This window comes from Pleurodeles waltl, chromosome 4_2 (assembly GCF_031143425.1).
Source record: "Pleurodeles waltl isolate 20211129_DDA chromosome 4_2, aPleWal1.hap1.20221129, whole genome shotgun sequence".
Classification (NCBI taxonomy): domain Eukaryota; kingdom Metazoa; phylum Chordata; class Amphibia; order Caudata; family Salamandridae; genus Pleurodeles; species Pleurodeles waltl.
In genome coordinates, this window is record NC_090443.1 from 11,630,652 (window position 1) to 11,657,452 (window position 26,801).

At 44.4% G+C, this 26,801-nt stretch overlaps 1 protein-coding gene across 1 annotated transcript in view; it reads left to right on the forward strand.

Annotated features, from left to right (window-relative positions):
- Positions 1–19,665: 19,665 nt before the first annotated feature.
- AP1M2 (adaptor related protein complex 1 subunit mu 2) overlaps positions 19,666–26,801 on the forward strand; it is an 80,225-nt gene continuing 73,089 nt past the window's right edge. The window contains exon 1 of the mRNA XM_069230395.1: positions 19,666–19,859. Within this exon, the coding sequence (XP_069086496.1) occupies positions 19,818–19,859 (42 nt within the window). The 5' untranslated portion in view covers positions 19,666–19,817. The remainder of the gene's footprint in view (positions 19,860–26,801) is intronic.

Below are 26,801 nucleotides of genomic sequence, written 5' to 3' on the forward strand. Positions count from 1 at the left end.
TAGACCTAGGTCCAATTTCTCCCCAAGAATTGGGAAAGAAGGCAGACCACTGGGTCAAGACTAGGGTAACCAAAACTTCCACTGGGGGTGACCAAAAGAAAGGGGTTACAAAGCCTCCCCAGGAGAAAGTGGGTGACACTAGAAACAAAGAAAAAGAGTCCCCTGTAGGCCCCCAAAAACCAGACCAGGTGGGTGGGCCCAGAGACACAACCCAAAACAAAGGTGGGTACCAGGGTAAGAGCTGGGATGCCACTAAGGCATGGTGCCATAACTGTAAACAGACAGGGCACCACACCAAGGACACTTCTTGTCCCAAAAACAAACCCCCTAGCAAAATCCCAGGTGTGACCAGTGTAGCCCTTGGGGATGACTCCTCAGATGAGGAGGTCTTCATAGCCTTCAACTGGAAAAAGGGCCCAACAGGTGAGTTGGAGATTCCAGAGGGAAGTAGACACTTCCACCACCTACAGGTGAATGGAATCCCAGCCACTGCCCTGAGAGACACTTGTGCCAGTCACACTATTGTGCATGACAGGCTGGTGTTCTCAAACCAGTACATCCCAGGTGAGATGGCCAGAGTAAGAGTTAGCCCAGACAGGGTCACTAATAGGCCTGTGGCTTTTGTGCCCATAGAAGTGGGTGGAACTTTTAGCTGGAGAAGGGTGGTAGTCAGTACAGACCTCCCCCTTGATTGTCTCCTTGGGAATGACTACCCAGAGGTTAGTCAGAGCCCAAGAGAAGAACTGGTCCAGGGCCAGTCCTCTCCCAAGGATTCTGGAGTGCCTGCCTCTGCAGTAAATGCAAGTAGGCCCCAGAAGAAAAAGAAAAGGAAACAGAGTAGGAGGGGTGGACAACCTTTAGCCAAGGTTCCAGCAAGCCAAGGAGATTCTGCTCCAGTAGGGGAGAACTCCAAAAATGGCTCTGATAAAGTCCAACCTGACCCACAAGAAGTCCTGGCTAGTCAGGCAACTGTTAAGCCTGAGTGGGTGGCTCCTCAGCTAACAGAAGAAAGAGTGGAAGAAGGGTGGTTACTACAAGATGTGGTAACCCCCCCCCTCTAATACAGCACACAGGCACCCTGAACCCAAAGAAGCCTGTAACTTAGCCCCTTCCCTTGTAGGTGAAGAGCTAAAGGTGTGGTTCTGGGCACTGACAGCTGTCAGTGGCCTCTGCTGGGTGTTAGCCTTTATGGCTGCACTATCCTTGGCATGGTGGTCTGACCCCATGCCAAATAACAAGTTAGGCCCCCTGACCCTGTTGGTCATGGTGGGGTTACTCCAGCTCTGGGTAACCTCTTTGGGTAAGCTAGGGGTGACCCTGGCTAACATAAGATTAGCAGAGGTGGATACCTCTGACCTCAAAATAGAGAGAATGGGTAAAGACATAAAAAGCACAGACAAGAGGCAGTTCAGACTAGGTCCTATCACTGTGGAAGTGGGTCAATTCCCCAGAGGGAATGACCTGAGCAGGAGGATGTAAGGCAGAGTAGGCCCTGCAACAAACCAGCCTATTTCCTCTACTCTTCCTCGCCTGACAGACTAGGAAGACTCTCCCAGCTTTGGCTGAGTCTCCTGGCCTGTGGGCTGGGGGGGGGGCTTGTGTAAAGAAATGGCTCCCTGTTGCAGTTACCCCCCACTTTTTGCCTGATACTGATGCTGACTTGACTGAGAAGTGTGCTGGGACCCTGCTAACCAGGCCCCAGCACCAGTGTTCTTTCACCTAAAATGTACCATTGTTTCCACAATTGGCACAACCCTGGCACCTAGGTAAGTCCCTTGTAACTGGTACCCCTGGTACCAAGGGCCCTGATGCCAGGGAAGGTCTCTAAGGGCTGCAGCATGTCTTATGCCACCCTACGGACCCCTCACTCAGCACAGACACACTGCTTGCCAGCTTGTGTGTGCTGATGGGGAGAAAATGACTAAGTCGACATGGCACTCCCCTCAGGGTGCCATGCCAACCTCCCACTGCCTGTGGCATAGGTAAGTCACCCCTCTAGTAGGCCTTACAGCCCTAAGGCAGGGTGCACTATACCACAGGTGAGGGCATATGTGCATGAGCACTATGCCCCTACAGTGTCTAAGCAAAACCTTAGACATTGTAAGTACAGGGTAGCCATAAGAGTATATGGGCTGGGAGTCTGTCAAAAACGAACTCCTCAGCTCCATAATGGCTACACTGAATACTGGGAAGTTTAGTATCAAACTTCTCAGAATAATAAACCCACACTGATGCCAGTGTTGGATTTATTAAAAAATGCACACAGAGGGCATCTTAGAGATACCCCCTGTATTTTACCCAATTGTTCAGTGCAGGACTGACTGGTCTGTGCCAGCCTGCTGCTGAGAGACGAGTGTCTGACCTCATGCGGTGAGAGCCTTTGTGCTCTCTGAGGACAGAAACAAAGCCTGCTCTGGGTGGAGGTGCTTCACACCTCCCCCCTGCAGGAACTGTAACACCTAGCAGTGAGCTTCAAAGGCTCAAGCTTCGTGTTACAATGCCCCAGGGCACTCCAGCTAGTGGAGATGCCCGCCTCCTGGACCCAGCCCCCACTTTTGGCGGCAAGTCCAGGAGAGATAATGAGAAAAACAAGGAGGAGTCACTGGCCAGTCAGGACAGCCCCTAAGGTGTCCTGAGCTGAGGTGACTCTGACTTTTAGAAATCCTCCATCTTGTAGAAGGAGGATTCCCCCAATAGGGATAGGAATGTGACCCCCTCCCCTTGGGAGGAGGCACAAAGAGGGTGTACCCACCCTCAGGGCTAGTAGCCATTGGCTACTAACCCCCCAGACCTAAACACGCCCTTAAATTTAGTATTTAAGGGCTACCCTGAACCCTAGAAAATCAGATTCCTGCAACAACAAGAAGAAGGACTGCCTAGCTGAAAATCCCTGCAGAGGAAGACCAGAAGACAACAACTGCCTTGGCTCCAGAAACTCACCGGCCTGTCTCCTGCCTTCCAAAGAACTCTGCTCCAGCGACGCCTTCCAAAGGGACCAGCGACCTCTGACTCCTCTGAGGACTGCCCTGCTTCGACGACAAGAAACTCCCGAGGACAGCGGACCTGCTCCAAAAAGACTGCAACTTTGTTTCCAGAAGCAGCTTTAAAGAACCCTGCAACTCCCCGCAGGAAGCGTGAGACTTGCAACACTGCACCCGGCGACCCCGACTCGGCTGGTGGAGAACCAACACCTCAGGGAGGACCCCCGGACTACTCTCCGACTGTGAGTACCAAAACCTGTCCCCCCTGAGCCCCCACAGCGCCGCCTGCAGAGGGAATCCCGAGGCTTCCCCTGACCGCGACTCTCTGAAACCTAAGTCCCGACGCCTGGAAAAGACCCTGCACCCGCAGCCCCCAGGACCTGAAGGACCGGACTTTCACTGGAGAAGTGACCCCCAGGAGTCCCTCTCCCTTGCCCAAGTGGAGGTTTCCCCGAGGAAGCCCCCCCTTGCCTGCCTGCAGCGCTGAAGAGATCCGTTGATCTCTCATAGACTAACATTGCAAACCCGACGCTTGTTTCTACACTGCACCCGGCCGCCCCCGCGCTGCTGAGGGTGAAATTTCTGTGTGGGCTTGTGTCCCCCCCCGGTGCCCTACAAAACCCCCCTGGTCTGCCCTCCGAAGACGCGGGTACTTACCTGCAAGCAGACCGGAACCGGGGCACTCCCTTCTCTCCATTCTAGCCTATGCGTTTTGGGCACCACTTTGAACTCTGCACCTGACCGGCCCTGAGCTGCTGGTGTGGTGACTTTGGGGTCGCTCTGAACCCCCAATGGTGGGCTACCTTGGACCAAGAACTGAACCCTGTAAGTGTCTTACTTACCTGGTAAAACTAACAAAAACTTACCTCCCCCAGGAACTGTGAAAATTGCACTGTGTCCACTTTTGAAATAGCTATTTGTGAATAACTTGAAAAGTATACATGCAATTGAAATGATTCAAAGTTCCTAATGTACTTACCTGCAATACCTTTCAAACAAGATATTACATGTTAAATTTGAACCTGTGGTTCTTAAAATAAACTAAGAAAAGATATTTTTCTATAACAAAACCTATTGGCTGGATTTGTCTCTGTGTGTATGTACAACAAATGCTTAACACTACTCCTTGGATAAGCCTACTGCTCGACCACACTACCACAAAATAGAGCATTAGTATTATCTCTTTTTACCACTATTTTACCTCTAAGGGGAACCCTTGGACTCTGTGCATGCTATTCCTTACTTTGAAATAGCACATACAGAGCCAACTTCCTACAACTTGTAAAGACGCTACCTGTTTTCTTCCTTGACTGCGGAATCAACAGTCTCGAAAATGAATTTTTACCATTGGGTTCTAACTGAGAAACTGATGTGAGTCCAATCCTCTGATAATAAAAATAGTATGTATGGAGTATCTAACATGTTAACAATTGTGTTTCTCTGTTGCACTGTAGTATTTGTCCCAGTCCAAACTTTCCAGTGAGGATCACTCCTCAAAGCATGTACTCAGCCGCGAGTAAATGCAGCGCAACCTGCAGGCAGAGAGCTTCACATTACACAAGCAGATGTAATAGACCGTTAAGACTTGACATTAAAGAAGCCCATGATGGTGCCATCCCCGGTCTTCGTAGGATCTCTTCCCCGCTGTCCATATCCTAACCCCCTCCAAACCTTAATGTGGTTCCCAGTGTTGTTCCACTCACAGCTGGTGCTCTAAAGTGCGTGCGGCGTGTGGTGCCAATCTACTCCCACATAAGTACTGGGTCTTGATAACATGCCAGAGACCATTGGCAGCTGGAGCAGGGTCGGAGTTACGGCACGGCATGGTTGGCTCAGAAGTGATCCTTCTGTGACAAGTGCAGCCTCCAGGCTGTTGGGGAAGACTTCAGCTGCAGCGCCAATGATGTCTGGACACACAGGTTGGTGACAAGGGCAGACAGACCCCTCTAATTATGACAGAGATGCTCGTCGGTAGGTCTAGATCAGTGGTGGCCTCCATTTGGCTGTTGTGTCCTCTGGACCATAAGGGATTCCTTAATTTCAGCAGCGATGATGTCTCCCATAAATCATTATGCTCACACAGCTCATTGCTGGCAGCAGTTAGCTGACCACAACTCACAGCACCGATGTCAGCTGGCTCACTGTCCTGCCTATTGGCTTAATTTTGTTTTGACCAATGACTTTGTGTTTCACCACTGCGCATATTAGTTGCTCAATGTTCACCAGTAGCACATTGTATGTTTTGTTCAGTTGAGCCGCCTATTGGCTTTGACATGGCATTAGCCATTACTTTCTGTATCCAGTTTCGCCGCCTATTGGCTTTGACATGATATTATACATTGCATTTTGTATTCAGCTTAACTGCCTATTGGCTTTGACATGATATTATACATTGCATTTTGTATTCAGCTCAGCTGCCTATTGGCTTTGACATGACACTAGACATTGCATTTGATATTTAGGTTAGCTGCCTATTGCCTTTAACGTGGAGTTAGACATTGCAGTTGAGAATCCAAGCTGTATTTTTACAAGCTGTGTTTTTGCACAAGATGAACCAAGATGTTTTTCTCACAGTAGACTAGACATGATAAGAGAGGGTACACTGGTTGTTTTTCTCCGCTTGAGCTTGGGAAGAGGAGTAGTCTCGGAGACCTGGCCAGTCTCCAAAGGCTGGCTCAGTTTTCCCGAGTCTGAGAGGAGGGGGCACACCTTTGTAACGAATGTCACAGGCTGCAGAGATTCAGATTCGGATCTGCCTGACTTCGTGCTGGAGCTTGGCGCCAGTTGCCAGCATCCCGTGTGGGTAGATGAATCTCTTTCTCGCAGCTGACAGGGAGTCATCAGCTTGCAGACCCTAGAAAGATGAAGCTGTAAATAGTTTCCCACACGGTGAAGTATTTGTTTTGCTTTGCATTCAATATCTTATCAATATAACCTGCTGTGTATATTGCAAACTGTGCATTGACGTGCGCTTGAAATCCACTAATCCGTCAGTTACATTGCGGTTGGGGAAGAATTAACAACAATAAAAGTCTTCTTTGAACTCAGAAGTGCATTTCTGGTGTATTATGTAAGTGCTAAAAACTAGATAAAAGCAAAAGCACTACATTTGGTACCAGAAGTGGGGTATTGACGAATTAGTAGATTTCTACGTGCACACTTTAAAAGTGTAATTGATTTTGTTGTTTGGAGAATTACAGGAATTGTTTTTTGTTGTTTGGAGAATCACAGAGGCACGGCAGACCATGTCTGAAAATGCATGTGTTGTTAAACTGCCCGATGGTGCTTTGAGAAATATTTGTTATTGTGATGAAGAAAATGTGCCTTTTGGAAGTAATGATGACAGAAAGGTTTGGATACCTTTATCTGCTTACAGAGAAATGCAGGAGAAATGTAGGCAGTTGGAACATGAAAATAGGAATTTACGTGAGCAAATTAGCCAGACTGAAAGTTATAAAAATGCTGTTTTAGAAGAATCTTTCTTTTCCCATTCCAGTAATGAGGGGGTTAAGACAGCTCCGAGCTGCTTTGAGCCGTGTGAGCCAGGGTTTTTGGCAGTGAAAGCGCATTCCTTAACTGATAACACGGACGAGAGAGCTCAGAATGTGATTTACGAGTTACAGTTGCAAAATGCACAAGTAAAACGAAAGATTTTAGAGCAAGAGACACAGAGTTTCATTAGCTTGTTTGATTTTTGGAAACTGAATAGCCCTCATTTGAGTGAAATCCTAACACTTTTGTATATGGTCACTGTGAAAAATAATATGCAGCTGCGCGCTTGTGATTTGGCAAATTAAATAATTCAGACTTCAGGTTTCTGCGCAGTGAAATTGAGTGCAAACACTGATGTACATGTAATTCAAGAACAAGGGAAGAAAATAGTGCCCCTAGCTAGAATCATACACTGGATCTGGTACTTGCAAGACAGGGCTAGAGTACCACAGGTAAAAGAGTCACTAGTGAAATTGAGTGCACCATTTGAACTCGTGTCCACTGAGGATAAAAAGCATGTTTGTTTGACTAATGATTTATTGACTGAAATGTTATTTTATGACACAGGAGAAGGAACAGCGTTGTACAATGTGTGCCAGATTTTAAAGCAAGAGCTACGTGAGATGTGTCATTTTTACGCTGATTCTTGGTTCATTGCTAATGTTTTAGCTGTTTGTTTTACCACATGGCTTGCACCTAACTGGTTCAATTACCTTGCAGATGTTAATGAGAAAAATTCAGAGAGAGAAGTGTTCACCCAGAATTCTGCCTTAGTGGGGATGGCTAAGTGGGTGCCCCAGAAATGTGAACAGCTGAGAGAAAAAGCCACTTACAGGTGGGCAGAGATGAGAGGGATGCACATTCCCCTAGATTTGATAAAAACTGTGCAGCACGCACAAAAGCAATCTGTCATGCAAGCAGTCACAGAGCAGTTGGGGCGAGGAAAGTTACCAGGACAGAAATGGCAAATTGATCAGGTTTTAGGGAGAGTGATTGCTGCAAATTACCAAGGAGAAATCGAAATTATGCTGATACCTAGAAAAGAATCTGATTCATTCAAACAAATTGGATACAGAATGGCCCAAATTGGCAAAAGTGCAGTGAATGGAGGTTTGGTAAAGAATGAGTCTGCCCCAGCCCTTCTGAAAGTGCAAGAAAAGGGAAGCTGTGGCGCAGCAGATAAAAACCTCAGTGCTGATGTGTGGGCTGAAGCCCCAGTTGACCCTCCAGAACCTGCAGAAAATATAACAAAGGGCCCCAAAAACGTCCTGCTGATTATAAAACAGGGAAAGAAAGAGGAAGGGTGCAGTTTAAATGACAAATGTTATTTGCGAGAAAAGTCATACTTGTTTCTTTTGCAGATCCAACCACGTTTCACCACTGTCCCTGAGTGTGCTGTATGGTCCCCCTTCCGGTGTGTGCGTGTTGGGTCGGGGAAGGGACCGAACCCCCAACCTGAACCTGGCTGAGTAAAGTGCCAACACCATGGATCCATTTTGCGCAAACTGCGCCTTCAGTTCAAGTTCAACTTGTTTGATTGCATTCTTCCACTGGAACTAAGCTGTGTTTTTTTTGTTTTTTTTCCCCCTTCTCGTATGGAACTCTGACTTTTGCTTATCTTCTAGAAAACCTTTCAGGTGGACCGTGCATCTTTACATGAGTAGAACTCATGCCACATCAAATTGCTAACACTGTTGAATTAGAGACTCATTCAGAGTACAAATTGCTCAGTCTTTTCTGTGTAGATGTATCTGATGTGAAAGGTTATGAAATCAATGTTTTAATTCACTTCTATTGCTTTACAGGGATTGCTTTGATCATTCAAATGTGACTTGCGGATAATGTTTTTTTTTTTTGTGCCGATGTTTTTTTGTTTTTTGTTTTTGTTTGAAACAAGAGATATGTGAAACAAAAATTCATTGGTCAAAGGGCGGAATGTCCTGCCTATTGGCTTCATTTTGTTTTGACCAATGACTTTGTGTTTCACCACTGCGCATATTAGTTGCTCAATGTTCACCAGTAGCACATTGTATGTTTTGTTCAGTTGAGCCGCCTATTGGCTTTGACATGGCATTAGCCATTACTTTCTGTATCCAGTTTCGCCGCCTATTGGCTTTGACATGATATTATACATTGCATTTTGTATTCAGCTTAACTGCCTATTGGCTTTGACATGATATTATACATTGCATTTTGTATTCAGCTCAGCTGCCTATTGGCTTTGACATGACACTAGACATTGCATTTGATATTTAGGTTAGCTGCCTATTGCCTTTAACGTGGAGTTAGACATTGCAGTTGAGAATCCAAGCTGTATTTTTACAAGCTGTGTTTTTGCACAAGATGAACCAAGATGTTTTTCTCACAGTAGACTAGACATGATAAGAGAGGGTACACTGGTTGTTTTTCTCCGCTTGAGCTTGGGAAGAGGAGTAGTCTCGGAGACCTGGCCAGTCTCCAAAGGCTGGCTCAGTTTTCCCGAGTCTGAGAGGAGGGGGCACACCTTTGTAACGAATGTCACAGGCTGCAGAGATTCAGATTCGGATCTGCCTGACTTCGTGCTGGAGCTTGGCGCCAGTTGCCAGCATCCCGTGTGGGTAGATGAATCTCTTTCTCGCAGCTGACAGGGAGTCATCAGCTTGCAGACCCTAGAAAGATGAAGCTGTAAATAGTTTCCCACACGGTGAAGTATTTGTTTTGCTTTGCATTCAATATCTTATCAATATAACCTGCTGTGTATATTGCAAACTGTGCATTGACGTGCGCTTGAAATCCACTAATCCGTCAGTTACATTGCGGTTGGGGAAGAATTAACAACAATAAAAGTCTTCTTTGAACTCAGAAGTGCATTTCTGGTGTATTATGTAAGTGCTAAAAACTAGATAAGAGCAAAAGCACTACATTCACTGCTAATGAAAGTTAAAAGTGCTTCATGTAATTGACAAAAGGAAACAAAAAGGGAGGCTAGGAAGGGTGGGACTTTGCTCAGCTCAGGTTGGCAACTGGCACCACCCAACACACAAGTTTGCTTCTGCTGGGTGATCCTTATACCAGGACCAAGGCTGTGTGTCGCCTCCTGAAGAGACAGGCACCCTCGTTTCCTCCATGACCAGGGAGGCTTCTATTTGCGGGGAAGATCCGCAGCTTCTCCAACAAGTTGTGCAGACTAGCTGATGTCCCCAAACTGGTCACACAGCAGCTCTTTGTGTACCCTGTGGAGCACTGCCTCCCTTGGTCAAGAAGAACTTTGAAATTGAACAAAGTAGAGTGGCTTGGATCCCACATTTCTATTCATTTCCCAGACAGGGGATGTAAAGCCAAAGTCTAAGGTCCTGCAAACAGTTTGAGGTGATTCGCTTTCAAATTGAATTTTCTCAGCCTCGTACAGGCACAGCCTTTGTGCAAGGTGTTGGCTGTCACAGCAGGTAGTACTGATGCTGGCTCCAAGCAGGAGTGTCCAAGACACGGGCACAATGAAGTGTGAAATCTCTGCTACAGGATGTCATCACCCTTCCTAAACTGATAATCCAGGACAGACAATTTAGGAGGCCCTGACTTGAAACGGTCTCAAATATAACAATGGAATCTGCTGATCCACCCCGTCCTCCATCATCCAACAAATGGCAAGGATATCTAAACAACAATCCCTTGCTAAAAATCCTCAAAGAGTGTCTCAGTGTAGCCCAGTCTCTATCCTTCCTTACTTCAACATCCCAGTCTCGACCTTCTAGTCCCAGGAAGGCAGGCAATGCACTTCCACCGTCTGGGAAGCTGCCCTCATCCTCCATCTTGTGCCATGCTAAACCAGCAGCATCTAAAATGGATCCCACTGTCACACCAACCATACTAACACTACACATGTACACACAGAGTCCTGCTATAGCAAATGTCCCATAAATCACTATGCACACACACTCAAAACATACATGAACATGTCAGTGCAAGGGTTGGGTTGTCACTTCCCATCAGAACATTGCATGATAGAAGTGGTAGGCTGCACTCTTGAGTCAGACAAAACAAACTGCCCAAATGTGAATCCTCAAAACCAATATGCTCCCACCTCTGCTGTATGATAACAACCAATGACTTGGTGCATCCTTCTGTGTTACAGAGCAGGTTCTGGCTTTACCATGGACTTGCCTAGGCCTTAGCGCACAAGCTAGATTAGCATGCTGGCCTGAACAAAATAAATGTCCAGGTACTGGTTTCACATACAGTTGGGCATTGAGGAAAGGGGTAAATGTCTATATACATGCAGAGGACATTCCTGTCCCAACAGACTGCAAATCCATTCATCATCATTGTGTGTATGAGTTGATAATTATAGAGTGCAAGCCCTGCTGGGCCGCAGCTGAGCATTGTACATCAATTTGGGGTACAAAGGGACGGGGATGATCCAAAATCATATACATCAAGTGAGTTTTAACAAATGTGTTTTCCTCATTTTAACATATGTGCAATATTTTATCTTACTTTTATTAAGGGCAGGGAAATGAAGTAGGGTTTAGAGCGCAGATCTCCAGGTTCCAAAATTAGCACCTACGCCATATCCCCTAACTCATCAATGTGGCAAACCTTTTGCTCCCCTTTGATGTCTGGTTCACAAGATATGATTTAATTTTAAGATTTAGATTTTCTTTTAAGATGTATTTTTATTTACTTCAGTGTTAGTGAGAGCCATTGAATTGTTGCAGGGGGTTTTGAAGATCTCCATTGATTTTCACAACTGACACCAGCTATCTAGGATGGGGGTGGTGGTTTAAAGTTGGGCTTCAATGCCTGTCAAGTCAGATGGCCAGCAATGGAGAGTCGCAAGTCCTCAAAATGGAGAGAGTTCACTTAAGAGTTGAGAGCGTTACAGCATTTTCTGCAACAAATACTTCATTACAACATCCTGGTGAGGTCACACAATACTGTCACAAAAGTTTATTTCAACCACCATAAGAGCACTCATTCAAATCATTGAACTGTGTGCAGCTCAACTAGGGACTTGGGCAGAGACTTACTTTCTGTTTTTATTAGTAGTTCACATCAGAGTGGTGGACAACAGAGCAGGTTGTTGCCATCTTCTCAGAACCTGTATTTATCTCCAGCAACATTTCAGAAGGAGTGCAGGAGGTTTTGCACCCCATTTCTGGACCATTTTGCTTCACAGACAATGATTATCCTCCTGGTTTCCAGCGAGGGTAGTAGCCTAGGAGTGAATACCCAAGGGGCGAAGTTGCCCAGGAGATTATTGTGTGAATTTCTTTCATTCCTCTCATTCCAAGGGTCCTTTGCAAAATTAAGGAGACATAATAGGATGTGATAATGCTGTTTTTCTCATGCAGAGCTTGTTTCCTTCTCCTTCAGTCTCTAGCTAGCCTTCCTTGATGAATCCTTCCATATTCCATCTCCTTTCAGATCCTCAACTGTGTTGCTGCCTCTCAAGTTATCTCTGTGGGCTGGAAGGTTGAAAATCGAAGTATACAGATAAAGGCCATCCCCCCATCTGGTAGGTGCTATACAAACCTCTAAAAGACATTCAACTTTGAAGTCTTATTCTAGGCAGTGGTCTTCTTTTCACAAATGGTGTTCTCTCATTGATTGTCAGTTACATCATGTTCACTTGCTTTTGTTTTACAATTTCTGTGGTGTGGTTTCCATCTCAATCTATCCCTCTCCATTTTGTTGAAGACTCAGTGGTTTGTGATTAACTCTTTTTGTATATGTGATCAGTCCTTTCAGGATGTTGATGTCCAGGTCTCTAAGCTATTTGTGAGGTTTGCTCCTTCTAGACCATCTTGCTATCCTTCGCCGCCTCCTCATTGGGATCTTCCATTGGTTTTTAGGGCTCTTCGGTCACATCTTTGAAACTTTTGATTTCCATGGATCTAAAAGTTCTCTCTTACAAGATTCCCTCCTTGTTAACTATCACATTGTCTCAGAGAGTAAGTGAGCTATTAGCTTTATTGTGCCGTCCTTCTCCTTTGGAATTTTTTAAGGATGGGGTTTCTAAGGCCTGGCCCTTTTTTCATCACTAGAGTGTATTTTAACTCTCCTGTTTCCCAGGATAGTGTTCTTCCAACATTCTTTCCTTCTGTTACTGCTGAAGAGAACGAGTTTTGCATTCTCTCAATGTTAAGAGACTTTTCAATTCATTTGACCAGGTCTAGTGTGTTCAGAGGGTCAAATCATAGATTACTTTTGGACTAACATAGTAAGGTAAGAAGACATCTAAAATGCTTAGAAGTCGATGGATTAAAGCAACCTTTGCTTTGACTTAGACAAGACGAAACAAATTGATTCCCAGTGGAAATCAAGAATGATCAGTAAGAGGAGCTGCTGCCTCTTGGGTAGTTTAACGGAGTCTTACCGTTAGAGTTATGTAGAACTGGGATGTGGACCTCAACATAATTTTGTGAAACATTATTGTTGGTGGAAAATTGTGGATACTGATGAAAATTTTGTTATGGGGCTCGTACCTCTGCAAGAAAGTAACTATCGTGATTTTAAAGTTGTAGCATAAGGCCATCTTGGGGACATCCAGAAAAATGACCTAGAAATGCATTCTTCCCATTTGCTTACCATTGGCTTTGAAGTCTGTAAATCACATTTTCTAGCTTTCTATTTGTTGGCTTTATTTGCTGTAGGCTGTCCAGCTTGAGTTTTTCCCTCCCTTTCGCCAAACCGTGTTTACTGTACTCTTCCACTAACTTGCTTTCTGAAAACAGGCCTTTAAATCTTGTTCTTATCTTGTCACATTTGCTGTGCTTTCAAAGACAGAGGACAAATGTCAGGCTCTCTCTTCCAGGAGCTAGGGGTTTATGTTTTTCTCTATGACTCCAAAATTAGAGTATCTATGTGATAATCTTGCTGAGTACCCATTTAAAACGAGATTGGGTGTTCTATTTTTTTCTAGTGCACAACAAAAAAATGAACTGTGCTGATGTTTCAGAATGTATCAGAATTAGTACAAATGAAGTGTGTAGTTGGACTCTTGCTTCTAAGCGAGACTGCTGGTTTAGGGATGACAGCATTTTTGTTTGTAGGTGTCCGAGTCACTCCTACAAGTCGCAACTGTCAGCCCAACCCTCCTGGGCTCACACGCAATACCTCACCAAAAACTGAAACAGTAAAAGGTGATTTCTGGCAGCCTTAAGCATGGACTCTAGATAAGACCTCTCAGGGAAGTCGTGGAGGAACGGAAGTTATCCTTTTCTCTTGTTAGCAATAAGTCTCAGTCACATGCAGGCAATGAAGGGGATGCAGGAAAGTTTTCAATAGGTTTATTGAAAAGACTGCAATCTACGGTAAAATGCATGAGCTGCAAAGATTGGGATAACAAACAGGAAACGCATAATTGTGAAGATAAGATTTGTGAATACAAAAAAAACTATCTTACAATAAACATGAGAGTAAAATTCCTAACAGAGAGAACCTAATCCTAACCTAATTAGAGCTAGGTATGATAAACTTAACCTGCCAGTACCATGTCCATGAGAAGCGCCCCCAACCCTCGCTACCTTGGAATGAGGTCTCTAAGCCAGACTGCATGGTGGCACAAAGGCTGAGCTCTGCAGCGAGGTGACGTGCACCATAGATGGCATCTGGGAGGAATCCCTCTGATAACCGTGTCTGTGTGAGATGTATTTATACAGGTCATGTAGGACCCCTGACACAGGTATGTTCCCAAACAACTGATAAGGATGCATAATTCTGTCAGCAATTATATATAATAAACCTCAACAAGTGTATATTATGTTCATATCACACGTAAGTGAAAAGGGACATGATGTTAATACCTATGTACACCACTTGATCATGATGTTGATAAGGACGCCTTCACAGAGGGGCACTTATAATTCAAATCAAAACATTTCTATAACTATATACAATGGCACCCATCTTAAAAGAAATAATAAAGTAAATGCGCTAAAACAGAGCATGCTAAGAAGGTTAAAAGTCACTAGGTGACGGGGGACAGGCCTGCAGGTCAAAGGGCTAAACTAATCTCCTAAGAAACAATAAAAACTAAATTGGATTCACCACAGAAGCACATTCTTTTTGTAATTCTGAAGTGTGGGGGTGAAACAAATATTTTAATATGATCAAAACACATCAGTACACTATCTTATACTAAATTTGTTAGGTGCATAAACAATAAAGTCAAAAACGGTTACTTTCAGTTTTTCCTTTTATTTCTAACATATACATACAGCTGAAATATGATACTCAATGTAATTATTTTAAGTAGTGACTCTTGTAATAAATCTACATGTATATTTCATTTGCCCTGTGTTCAGCTTACCTTCTAGAGCACAAATTACGAGCATGGATCAATAGTAAGACCATATGAGTCATTAAACCTAATCTTCCTCAATATGAACCACAGAACTGAAACAAAGATGATATATATATATTCTTTTTTTCAGGAGTCACTAGTTAAGAGAATTGCATTGAGTATCATATTTCAGCTGTATGTATGTAGACTGCCTGGGAAAACGAATTGATCACATAGTCCACTTATATTGTCACAAGGGAAAATAACATTGGGGAATTTCCTTGAGAGGGTGAGTGTACCTACATCTGTCTTTTAGTCATAGGGATGTGGCCTTATGGATGGATCTTTTGATAAATATGAGAGTACCTATTGGTTTTATGTATTGTAGATGTGTCAAATGGTTTGTTTTCTTTAACAAACATAATTCCTTTAAAAATGTACATTTTTATTGGGCAAAGTGATTAAAATCAGTATACATAGTTGAGAATGTATGACTGCAATATGACATTTTGACTACTGTTCTTTATAGTATTGAATTTACTTTTTGGCTGCCCTTTTTTTCTTTTTCTTTTTGTCCTCTTTTCTTATTGGTCTATGTAAAATGAGGTTGTTAATTTAATGTATTATTTCTTTTCAGCCCTGAAGAAGCGGCATAATATTCTGTGAAACATGTTTTGGCTAAAAATTATCAAGCTAATATTTTAAAATACAATGATGTTTAGTTGGTTATTTACTTTATATTGACATGATCTCATGGAAATACTCAAGACAATCGTCTGCCTGTATGTGTGAAAAATGTTCACTCTATGTTAGAAATAAAAGGAAAAACTGAAAGTAAAAATGTTTGACTTTATTGTTTATGCGCCCAACAAATTTAGTATAAGACTGTGAAATTTTAAGCCTGAGAGGGCAACTGACTTTGTTGTGGTGGCATCGAAGGGCCACTTTCATCTTTTTGTCTTGAGTTTAATATCACTACACCAGGTGATGACATTTGCACACTTTATCATGTGTGTGCGCCGTAAAATCATATTTCACTACAAATGTAATGATCATTTCAATTGATATGAGTTACTGTAATGCCAGTGCTCTACCACACCATGCATTCTCCACACTACACCACTCCACTTCACTCTATGCCCTTCCACTCTGTGCCGTGCCACGCCATTCTGAAACACTCCTCTCCAATCTACGACATGCCACTCCACTCTACACCCCTCCATTCTAGGAGACTCTATGCCACGCCACTTGACTCCATGCCACTCCAATCTACTCCACTCATTCCATGATACAACACGCTACTCCACTCTGCATCTCTCCACTCCACACTACTTACCCCACTCCATTCTACACCACTCCAATCTACCCCACTTCACTCTATCCTACTCCAATCTACCCCAATCTACTCCACCCCAATCTACCCCACTCCACCCAATCTACCCCACTCCAGTCTATCCTACTCCACTCCAATCTACCCCACCTCAATTTACCCACCCCACCGCAGTTTACCCAACACCACTCCAATCTACCGCACTCTAACCCAGCCTACCTCACTCTAACCGATTCTACCCCACTGAAACCAAAACTACCCTAATCCACTCCATTATGATCCAGTCTACCCCACTCCACTACAATCTACCTCACTACAAATGTACCCCAAACCACTCTCCCCAATCTACCACACTCCATTTCACTCTATCCAATCTACTCCACTCCACTTCACTCTAATCTACCGCATACCATTCAAACCTATTCCACTCCAGTCCAATCTAACCCATTCCACCCCAGCCATCCCACTCCAATCGACCCTACCCCACTCCACCCCCCAAACTACCCAACTCCAATTTACCCCATACAATCTATCCCACTCCAATTTACCCAGCTCCAATTTACTCCACTTCACTCCAACCTACCCCACCATAATCCACCCAATCTACTCCACTCCACCATGATCTACCCCACTCTACTTCAACCTATCTCACACTACTTGAGGTACTCCTCTCCACCCCAAGTGACCCCATTCTACTCCAGTCTACTCCAATCTACTCCACTCCAATCTACCGCACTCCAATCTACCTCCATCTACTGCACTCCACTCTTCCCCAGTCTACCCCACTCAGCTCCAATCTATCCCACTATATCTCACGCCACTCTACCATGATCTATCCCAATCCAATTTACTCTCACACCACTCTACCTGACCCCAATCTACCCCACCCCATTCTACCCCACTTTAATCTACCCCACCCCATTCTACCCCACTCAAATCATCCCCCTTCAATCTACCTCATGCCAGTAATCCCTCTTTAATCTTCCCCACTCCAATCTACCCCATCCCTTTCCAATCTACCCTACTCAGTCCACCCAATCAACCCCACTCCGTCCTAATCTGCCCCACTACACTACACTCTTACCCAATCTATCTTATTCTATTCCAAACTTGACTCCACTCCAATCTATCCAATTCCACGCCAACCCACTCCAAGCTACTTCACTCCACTCTACCACCAATCTACCCCACTCTAATCCAATCTAATCTACCCCACCCCACTCCACTCTATCCCAATCTACACACTCCATTCTATTCTATCCAATCTACTCTACTCCACTTCACTTCATACTACCATATACCACTCAAGTCTACCTCCGCTCCAGTCCAATTTAACCCACTTCACCAAATCCACACCACTCCAATTTACTATACCCACTCTACCCCAAACTTCCCTACTCCAATCTACCTCATCCAATCTGTCCCACTCCAATCCAGCACATTCTACTTCACTCCAATGTACCCCACTTTAACCCAATCTACTACACTCCAGTCTGCCCCACTCCAGTCCTCCCCGTTCCATTCCAATTTACCCCACACCGCTCTAGCCAACTTTACTCCAAACTACTCCACTCCAATCTACCCCACTCCACTCTACAGCAATCTACTCCACTCCTATGTATCTTACCCAGTCTGTCTCATTCTACCCCATTCCACTCCAATCTACAGCACTCCAATCTACCCCAATACAATGTGCTCCACTCTTCCCAAATCTGACCCACTCCACTCCACCCCAATATATCCCACTCCAATCTACCCCAATACAATGTCCTCCACTCTTCCCCAATCTGCCCCACTCCACTCCACCCCAATATATCCCACTCCAATCTACCCCACTCTACTACAATCTACCCCACTCCAAGTTACCCCACTGTAATCTACACCCACACTACCCTATTCCACTCCAGTCTACCCCACCTCACTCCACTCCATGCCACTAACTTTTAGCCATACTGAACAGAATCCACTCTGGTGTACAACATGGTTAAAACACAATCACAATAGGCGAGACCTATTAGCTTTGTCAGTGCTTTTTCACTATTCATTGCTGTAAGATTAATTTCACTATTCTGCTTAAAAATTATCATGTCTGCATTCAAGTGATTGTAACCCTTTTTCTTGTCAAAGGCTTTTGGCTTTGGTATACCCCACAAGTAATGACTGGGGTAAGAAAGAGGAATGTAGAAGTAGTTGCTGATTACTTACCAGTAACATTCATTTTTCTTAGTCTTCCTCCTACTCATCCCAATTATAACGAACTACTCTCCCTGGTTTCTAGGCCTTTGACTTGGCTTGGAAAGCTACTGGAAGGTCCTATTATGGTACTAATTCAGGGTGGGCATGGCTTGCATTTTCAGCGCTCCTGGGGCCAGATGTATCAAAGGGTTTTACCCATTCTGTGCCTATGGGAAAATACTTTAGTACATATGGCCCCTGGTGTTTCCTGTGTCAGTGGTGGAATTGAACTCACGAGTAATGAATGATTTGAGGGTTAGTAGGAATAAGTGTAATCAGGCCATTTATAGCATTGCTGGCTGAAAAATACTCTGTTCTGACCCCTAAGGCCTGTTACACACAATGCACCATTGCTCAACCAGTAGGAATATAGCCTTTTAGGAAGACCATTCAAGCCTAATGGATTCTCCCTCAGTCTAAACTGACCTTGCAAGTGTCTCCATTCCATGTGTTAGATGCTAATCCAGGCCAGGAATTTTCCTTTGTATTCTGGGGGTTGTAGTTCTATTTGACCCTGTTTAACTCAGGATTATAAATTCTAGGATGCAAATACAAAACCTTCGGAGCTCTATGTAACGTGACCCGAAGACTGCTCGTCATCAGGGACACCATGTTTCAGCTCCAAATATTTATTTACTAACCCAGTGAATGTTGGGAGTTGTAGTCCCGTTCCCATTTTTGAAGCACGCTGCACTAATGTTCTCTATTACAATAGTTTGTAAAAGTTAAGACTTAAATGGACTATGATGACAGGGAGCTAGCTGGGTACTTATCTATCTTTGATTTTTGACTAATATAGCTGTTATACGGCTTTGTATCATATGTGACATCATCCGCCATTATTGCATTTTCAGTCAACAGCGATTGAGAAATTTGTGACCCATACTTACAGTGTTGAGGGCGCAACTACGAATCCCAGAATGCACCATACTGTTCGCTTAAAAGCAAGATATGGGGCGAGTGTCACAATTTCATCAGGACACTTGCCAGCCATTGAAATTCATCCTCGGCCTTTACCTGAGCGCACGAAGGTAGTTTGGAGGTGGAATGAAGCACTATGCGGGTACTCAGTGTAACACAACACTTCTAACAACTGTGCACATTTGGCGCGCGTCCAGGCAGGAAAATATTTGAGTCCCGTCTGCACGACTTCCAACGATATCAAGCAGGTTGCTTTTCAAACCTGAGGACATCGGAATAGCCACCTGCCAGAAGCATTAATCCTTTATATTTCTGTTTTAATGCTAGACTCACTCAGATAGCTCACTGGGATCTATTCCTGTCAGGGGACATTAAAACTCTCGCCTTCCCCTTTAAGGGCTTGGCCCACCTGGAGCAAGTGTACCTGTGCCTGGTGACGTCGCCAGAGCCCAACCCGGAAGCAGGAAGCCGAGCAAGGGCAGAAAAAAAAGTGTCAGGGAGATCGGGGGGCTGAGGCCGGGACTCATCACTAGAACACACAGAGGGCACCGTTCACAGACACCCGAGAGTAGAGGCAGCACTTGAACCCACAACCATGTCAGCCTCGGCCGTCTTCATTTTGGACCTTAAAGGCAAGGTAAGTAGAGGGCCCATGGAGGGGGTTAAGCAAACACCCAGCATGTCACAGTCTCCACTTGTAATGGTCAATGGTCTCAATGCATCAGGTGTGAAAATCTGTATCTAGTCTGCAGGTCACACTGTGAATGTTATAAAGACAACCCAGTGGCTGAATGCACCTGTTGTAAATAGGGGAGCATTATTAGCTCTCACTTCCACCCATTAGGAGAGAGGACATGTTACGAGTCAGTAGATCAAAGCTGCTTCCGATCTGGAGGTCGCATGCTTTAAGGTATTTTAGTGGACTAATGCAGGTGCGTTGAACCCACAGGTCGCCGGTTCTACCGTGGCGTGGTAGTGTGCGGGCTGCAGAGTAAAGCGTGTAAGCTACCGGCCACCTTTTCGAAACTTTGGGAGCTAGCGCAGTGAATGCAAGCACCAGCGGTCAGAATCCATGAACGGAAGCACAGCGAGCTATTGTGCCTAATGCAGAGATCTGCGGTTAATCCTGCAGGGTACAAACGCGTTAGATTCTGGTGAGCTAGCTCAGTGGGTTAAAGTGGCTCTTGCTTTTGACGGAGAGAGTCGATTTGTTCTCTCTACGTATGTAATCGCGTGCGTGTGGCGACTCGGAGTCTTTAAAAGCCAGCCCCCCCCCGCTACTGCCCCCCCCCCCCCCCCCGCTACTCGTCCCCCCCCCACCCTTTACTCCTTTGTTTTCCTCCCCCCCCCACACACACACAAACACACACACGGATAAAATATGCCTCCACTTCACTACAGAACTGGACTTAATAACGAGAGATTTGCCTTTGACATAAGAGGTAAATCTGTTTGGGTCAAACCTGCAAATCGATGGTAATTGACTCCTAAACTCAAGAGACCAAAACAGTGATATTTTAGGTTTTATCTCAAAACAATATTATAACTGAAACATCCCTAGCCCCAATGCCTGAATAGGTGCCCCTTCGAGAAAATTTGAAACAATACTTCGGATATACATCTCTTGCAGGTATACACGTCCCCTTCTCTGCTTTCTCACCCGTTGCAGAAGATGCCCTTAACCTGGGAAAATATTCGAAGTGTGAATTTGAATGAGCTCTCCTCCGGCATTGTGCATTTGTTTACCTGTTACAACAGATGGTGGGTATGTGTTTCAGTCTGAGATTCATACATTTTGAATACCTTTTCTGAAATCGGTGTGGATCACAGAACATCAAAAAAGACCGTCCGTTGTGCTAAATCCTGCTTGGATCCTATGCACAGGAAGACATTTACATACCCGCGAGCACTAGCACTCCAGAGTAGGTACCTTTCTCGGATTCATTCATTGTAACAGTACATCTCCAATAGGGTAAGATGCTCGATCACTGGGAAGGTGTTATAAAGCCACGAGTCTGTGGACGCCCCAGTATGGAAGTTACCTACCTGCAACAGTGGTTCTTCTCTAGCGTAATTGCTTGAATGTGGGAATGCTAACGCATGAGAGAAGCAAGTTACTTACCCGGCATGGCAAGGATGTGTTTCTCAGGTGCCGTAGCCTCCAGAAGGATCCTGTGATGCTTCAGAGAGTCACGTGCTGAAGAGGTTGCTCACCTGTAGCAGTAGTCCTGCAGGAGAGTGTATTCTTTCCTCCTTGTTGAACATCCCGATTGCAGGGAATTTATGCTAAGGTAACGAAACTTAGAGGAACTATGGTGGGTAATTGTTACTTATAACAATATTGTCCAGTATGAGCGTCACATCTTCCAACGATAACACGTAGAATAGTTTATTGAAGTATCCCTGTCGCTGGGGCAGGTATTCTAAAGTTAAAAAAGAGAAACAAGTGTCAGTAGAAGGAAGTTGTTTACCAGTAGCAACAGATCCTCAGCATGTTGCTATTCTTGGGTCATAACTTTAGAACAGTGTTACCCATCCTGCAGGAAGAAACCCTGTCCAAAGAGAAGAAGGTGAGGTTATGGGGCTGAGAAAGAGCCCGAACTGCAAGATGTAAAGCTAGTTGTCCGTAACAGAATGTTTCCAGCACGTGTATCGTCTTCCGGTTAATGCCCTTTTTTTTCACAATAATTTACCTTTGACGACTGTAAAGGTTTTTTTTAAGATTAGAAACCTAAGAAAGGTCCTACACAGTAACAGGAAGTTGCTTTTATGTAGCAATAATTCTCCCGCATGCAGATACGTGTTGACTACTGTACACAGCGATTGAAGTAAATTTATAAAAACCTGAGCTGCCTTCAGTTTGTGTCTAGTTTGTGTCCACTCGTGTTGAGAACACATTGTTTAAGGGAAGTGGCGTGATGCACAGCGGCATACCAGGCTTACCCCTCTGTCCCCGGCCGCGGCACGATCTGGGACAGATGCAGCTAAATATCCGTTTTCTGTAAGTCTCCCTCGAGCCCGGAGGGCAACGACGGCACCTCCTGACACGAAAGCTGCACCCCTGCTGCTGGGACTGGTTCGTTGAGAGCGCTGCGTCACACCGTGCGGCCCTGTCCCTCTGGGTGGGCTGCGCGCACGAGGCGCTCCCCTGAGTCCTCTGAGTGAGCCGCGCGCCCAGGCTCTGTCTCGTGGGATGGGGGTCACACATCCAGACACTACATCTGGATGCCCCTGGGGTGGGCTTTCGCCCCTGGCAATCCTGTGAGTATGCTCGCACTACTTGACACTTTACTGGAGTCAGTGGGGTGTGGCCCACATTCTAACACCGTCCACTGGGGCGTAATACAGGCCACTGCAGCTTGCTCCAGCGGTGTAAAGTGGGGGAGGAGAATGAGGTGTCACCAACCTGTCAGGGGGCCCATTCAGCCGAATGCCATTGAATATGGGAGACTCGGGGCTCCTCTTTACAAAGGGTGGTTCCTTGGGGGGAAGGGGGGCATTTTCCGTTACACCACTGCCCCCCCCCCCGCTATCCTCGAGGGTATTTGTGGGTTTCTGGTGTAGTAACTTGCATTGTGACACTACACATGGAGTTCTGACGCTGCTCTTGTAGTCCAATTAGCGAGACTCACATTGTGCCCCCTCCCGGTGCCTAGTGGTACTGTCACACATTATACTGTTTCTGGAGTCCTGGGCATTCCATCGATTCCCCCTGGGTGAGCACGTCCGGCCCTGGGCATAGACTCAAAAGTTACTAAAGATCCATCTTGCCCTATTCGAGTTAAAAATCACGACGTCCTCCTAGTTCTGCATTGAAAGGTTGCTATTAATTAGTATATAGCGCCTATTACTTGATTGGATGAGATGTCACTACCAGCTTCTTAAACTCCATAAGCAGCGCTAGCTTCTGAGAAGACTTTCCATGATACACAGAAAGGTCGAGCCCTTTGGACATTTTAAGTGCCCTGCAGTGGCATACGGACTTTATTTGTGGTTTGAAACTCCCCGACAATGTAAGCTGTCAAATGTCATTACATTCCTTTTCACTCTCTTGTATCCCATGAAGTGTCACACCAACACTTGAAAGCTACAAAGCACACTCACGCTTTTTCTTTCCAATTCAATTCATAAAGCTTTATTCGGCACATATAAATGACCATAAAAGCATGAACAAAGAAGAGAAAAAAAGACAACAGTACATATTTACAAAGACATTGCAATTAAAACTTACAGTTATTAATTATAGTTAATGGCTCATTGAGTAATACATATGGTCATTCATAAATATATAAAAATATATAAAAAGAATAATAAAATACATTAAAAACTCATACTTTTCCTGGAATTGATGCACTGATTTAAAAAGGTGGCAGTATAAAAACAAATATCTGCTGATTGCAGATTAAAAATTAAAGCCATGGCATGTTTAACTGTACGTGTTCCGTATTTAACAAACACCGGTTTCAAAAATACTATACGAAAACATGTATACAGTTTACAGAACAGCAGAAGGTGCACAGTGCTCTGTGTAGATACATTATCGCACCTACATGGCCCAATCGGGTGTTTCTTAATGTTTGGATGGGCTACTAAACAATGTGCCATCCCAAATCTTAGTCTGGTTAGCACGAATTTATGTGAATTCCTAGTCACCATAGTTAGGTAAGATGGAAAACCCTCCATTAGATTGTATCTATTATAAAAAATGACGGAGGACAATGATCCGGCTATAGTTGCTCGTTTCCTTTCTGCATAAGTTAGAAATATACTTTTCATTTCTGATTTGGAGATCGTGGTTGCTGCACTAGGATTATTTAAAATATTCAGATTAAAAATGTCTGAAAAACAGACAACAACATATTTAACCCAGGGAATATCTCGATATTTATCCAAACGTAGGCAATCCTCAACAATAGTTCTGTTAAGTAGCTTCTCATCGCCAAGCCAAAAAGACCGCCAGACCATCAATGGTTTAAGTGATATCAGATCAGTTAAATAATTAATGGCTGTTTCGCGATGGCTTAATTCAGTTGAGGCAGAGATGGGCAAAAACAGGAGCTTTTTTAAAAACATATTTTCCTCCAACTGTAAGTTGTAGGTACAGCTATAACCCCATACTCCTGCCCCATACAGAGCAATAGTCACACATCTAGCTTGGTAAATCTTGAGCATATCCCTGGTTCGACGATCCCCAACTTTTGCAGCAAATCTATAAATACCATAAGCATTTTTTGCCATTTTATTCCGGATGTTATTAAATTCATTGTTCCATTTCCTGTCGTTAGAGAAGGTAATACCTAGGTAACAAAATGTATCCACCTGTTGCACCTTTTCGCTGTCTATAAAGAAGGCATTTAACGTTTTGGCTTTAGCTCCGCAGGTCATGGTATGCGTTTTTCCCTTGTTAATTACTAGTTTTCTATCTTTAATAAAGGCGGAAAAACTATCCATTAGTCGTTGTAATCCGACAGGTGTTCGAGAGAGTAAAACAGCGTCGTCGGCATATAGTAACACCGGCACCGGAACACCGTTGATCTGAGGAGCATCAGCATTAACCTTTTTTAAAATATCATCAATTCCATTAATAAATAAAATAAATAAGAGAGGTGCCAAAACACAACCCTGTCTAATTCCTCGTGTAACACAGATTTTGGAGTACATTCTCCTCTGGTTCCAAAACGTACGTTGGTTTTCAATTTATCGTATAACCTAGCGAGGAAAAAGATTATGCCTTCTGGGGCTCCTAAATTTAACAGAGTTGGCCATAAAATGGAATGATCTACCATATCGAATGCGCTGCTCAGGTCAGCAAAACAAAGATACAGGGAACCGGGTTTCGCTTCAGTATACTTCCCGATCAGTAGATCAAGATTGATGCACTGGTCGAGCGTACCTCGCCCCTTCCTAAAACCATACTGGCTATCAGCCAGTATGCTATCCTGCTCAGTCCATTCCTCTAATCTTACTAACATCACTCTACTCATAACCTTGACTGAAGAGTCAAGGAGAGAGATCGGGCGGTAATTCTTAGCATCAGATCTACTTCCCTTTTTATGAATTGGCACAATGATTGATTCACCCCAAGTTACAGGGGCCTCGGCACACACGGCAACATTAAAAACAATGGTTAAAAGGGGGCCCCAGACATCTGGCGCAGCTTTATAAACGTCTATAGGTACCCCGTCCGGGCCCTGAGCTTTCCCTCCTTTGCTAGCCCGTGTACCATATTTGACCTCACTAACGGATATATCCAAAGGCAGAGTAGGCCACTTATTGGGACTAGGATCATTGTCTTTATCAGAGTCAAAAATGCTGGAGAAATGTGCAATCCAACCCTCGCTAGAAACATTAGAAGTCAACTGTGGTGTTTTTTCATCCCTTAGAAAAGGCGAGTTGACCGTGGCCCAAAATAATGTACAATTTGATAATTCAGCAGCTTGGTTGAGGGAATCCCAAGCCTATTGCTGCAGTTCACCCTTCCTCTGTTTGAGCGCACATTTATATTCCATTCTTAATTTATTTACCAGTTTTTTGTCCCTGGGCCTCGCTGCTAAAGCCTGCTTGAGGCCAGTTAGTGCGGAAGTGCAAAGGTGATTAAACCATCTCGGTCCGTTCCTACTTTGCCTACTATTGCGACTGGTAAACTTGGCATCAATAGCTTTATTAATTTGGTTAAAACAATATAAAACCCTCTCAGAGTCAGAACTATTTTTTAAAATAGAAGCAATGTCCAGCAGGCTCTCATTAATTATGGAGCTAGTTAAATCATCGGCTCTTTCACCAATCCATCTTAGCCTTACACCGTTAGTCCTATGTGGTTCTACATTAGAAATAATAATTCCCACATCCACCGAACTACCGGCCCAAAGGGTAGTGTCCAGAATAATACGGTTGTGGTCACTTAGGGTAGTTACTTCAATTCTTGGTGGATCACAGTAAGAACTAATATTAGAAGATGTGATCACATGGTCAATGACCGAGCTGGTGTGCCAATTTTTAAAAGTGGGAATGGGTAAACCATTAACATCTTTACAGCACTCCACTATTTCCAGGTCATAGCAGCCCATGAACTTATGCAGTGCTTCCCCATAACTATTATGTCCAAAATGCGGGACATCCCAGCCGGCACTGTTAGTAACCCCACAAACCCTTTGTGTAGACAAATCGCACAAAGTAGTATTCAAGTCCCCTACCCAGATGAAGTCAAATACAACATTCTGTTCCAGACATAGATTTTCGACAGCGCCGGCTAAGTCTGTTACTACTTTGACCCGGGTAACATCAAAAATGTTATTATAATAGTTAATCAATAAAACATTATGGTCTTTGTCATCCACAAGCCAGAGGATCTGCACAAGGTCCCCTACAGGTATATACTTTTTAACCACAATAGGACGACAGATCGTTACAAGTATAAGGAGACCGCCTTTCGCTCTACCTATACCACCTCCCAACGCCGGTAAATTGTAAGAAACGAATCCCTCATAGTTAACTTCATCTTTACACCATGTTTCTTGAAGACATAAAATGTCATGGGCATTAACAAACGTTAACCATCCCGGATCCCTCTCCTTCGATT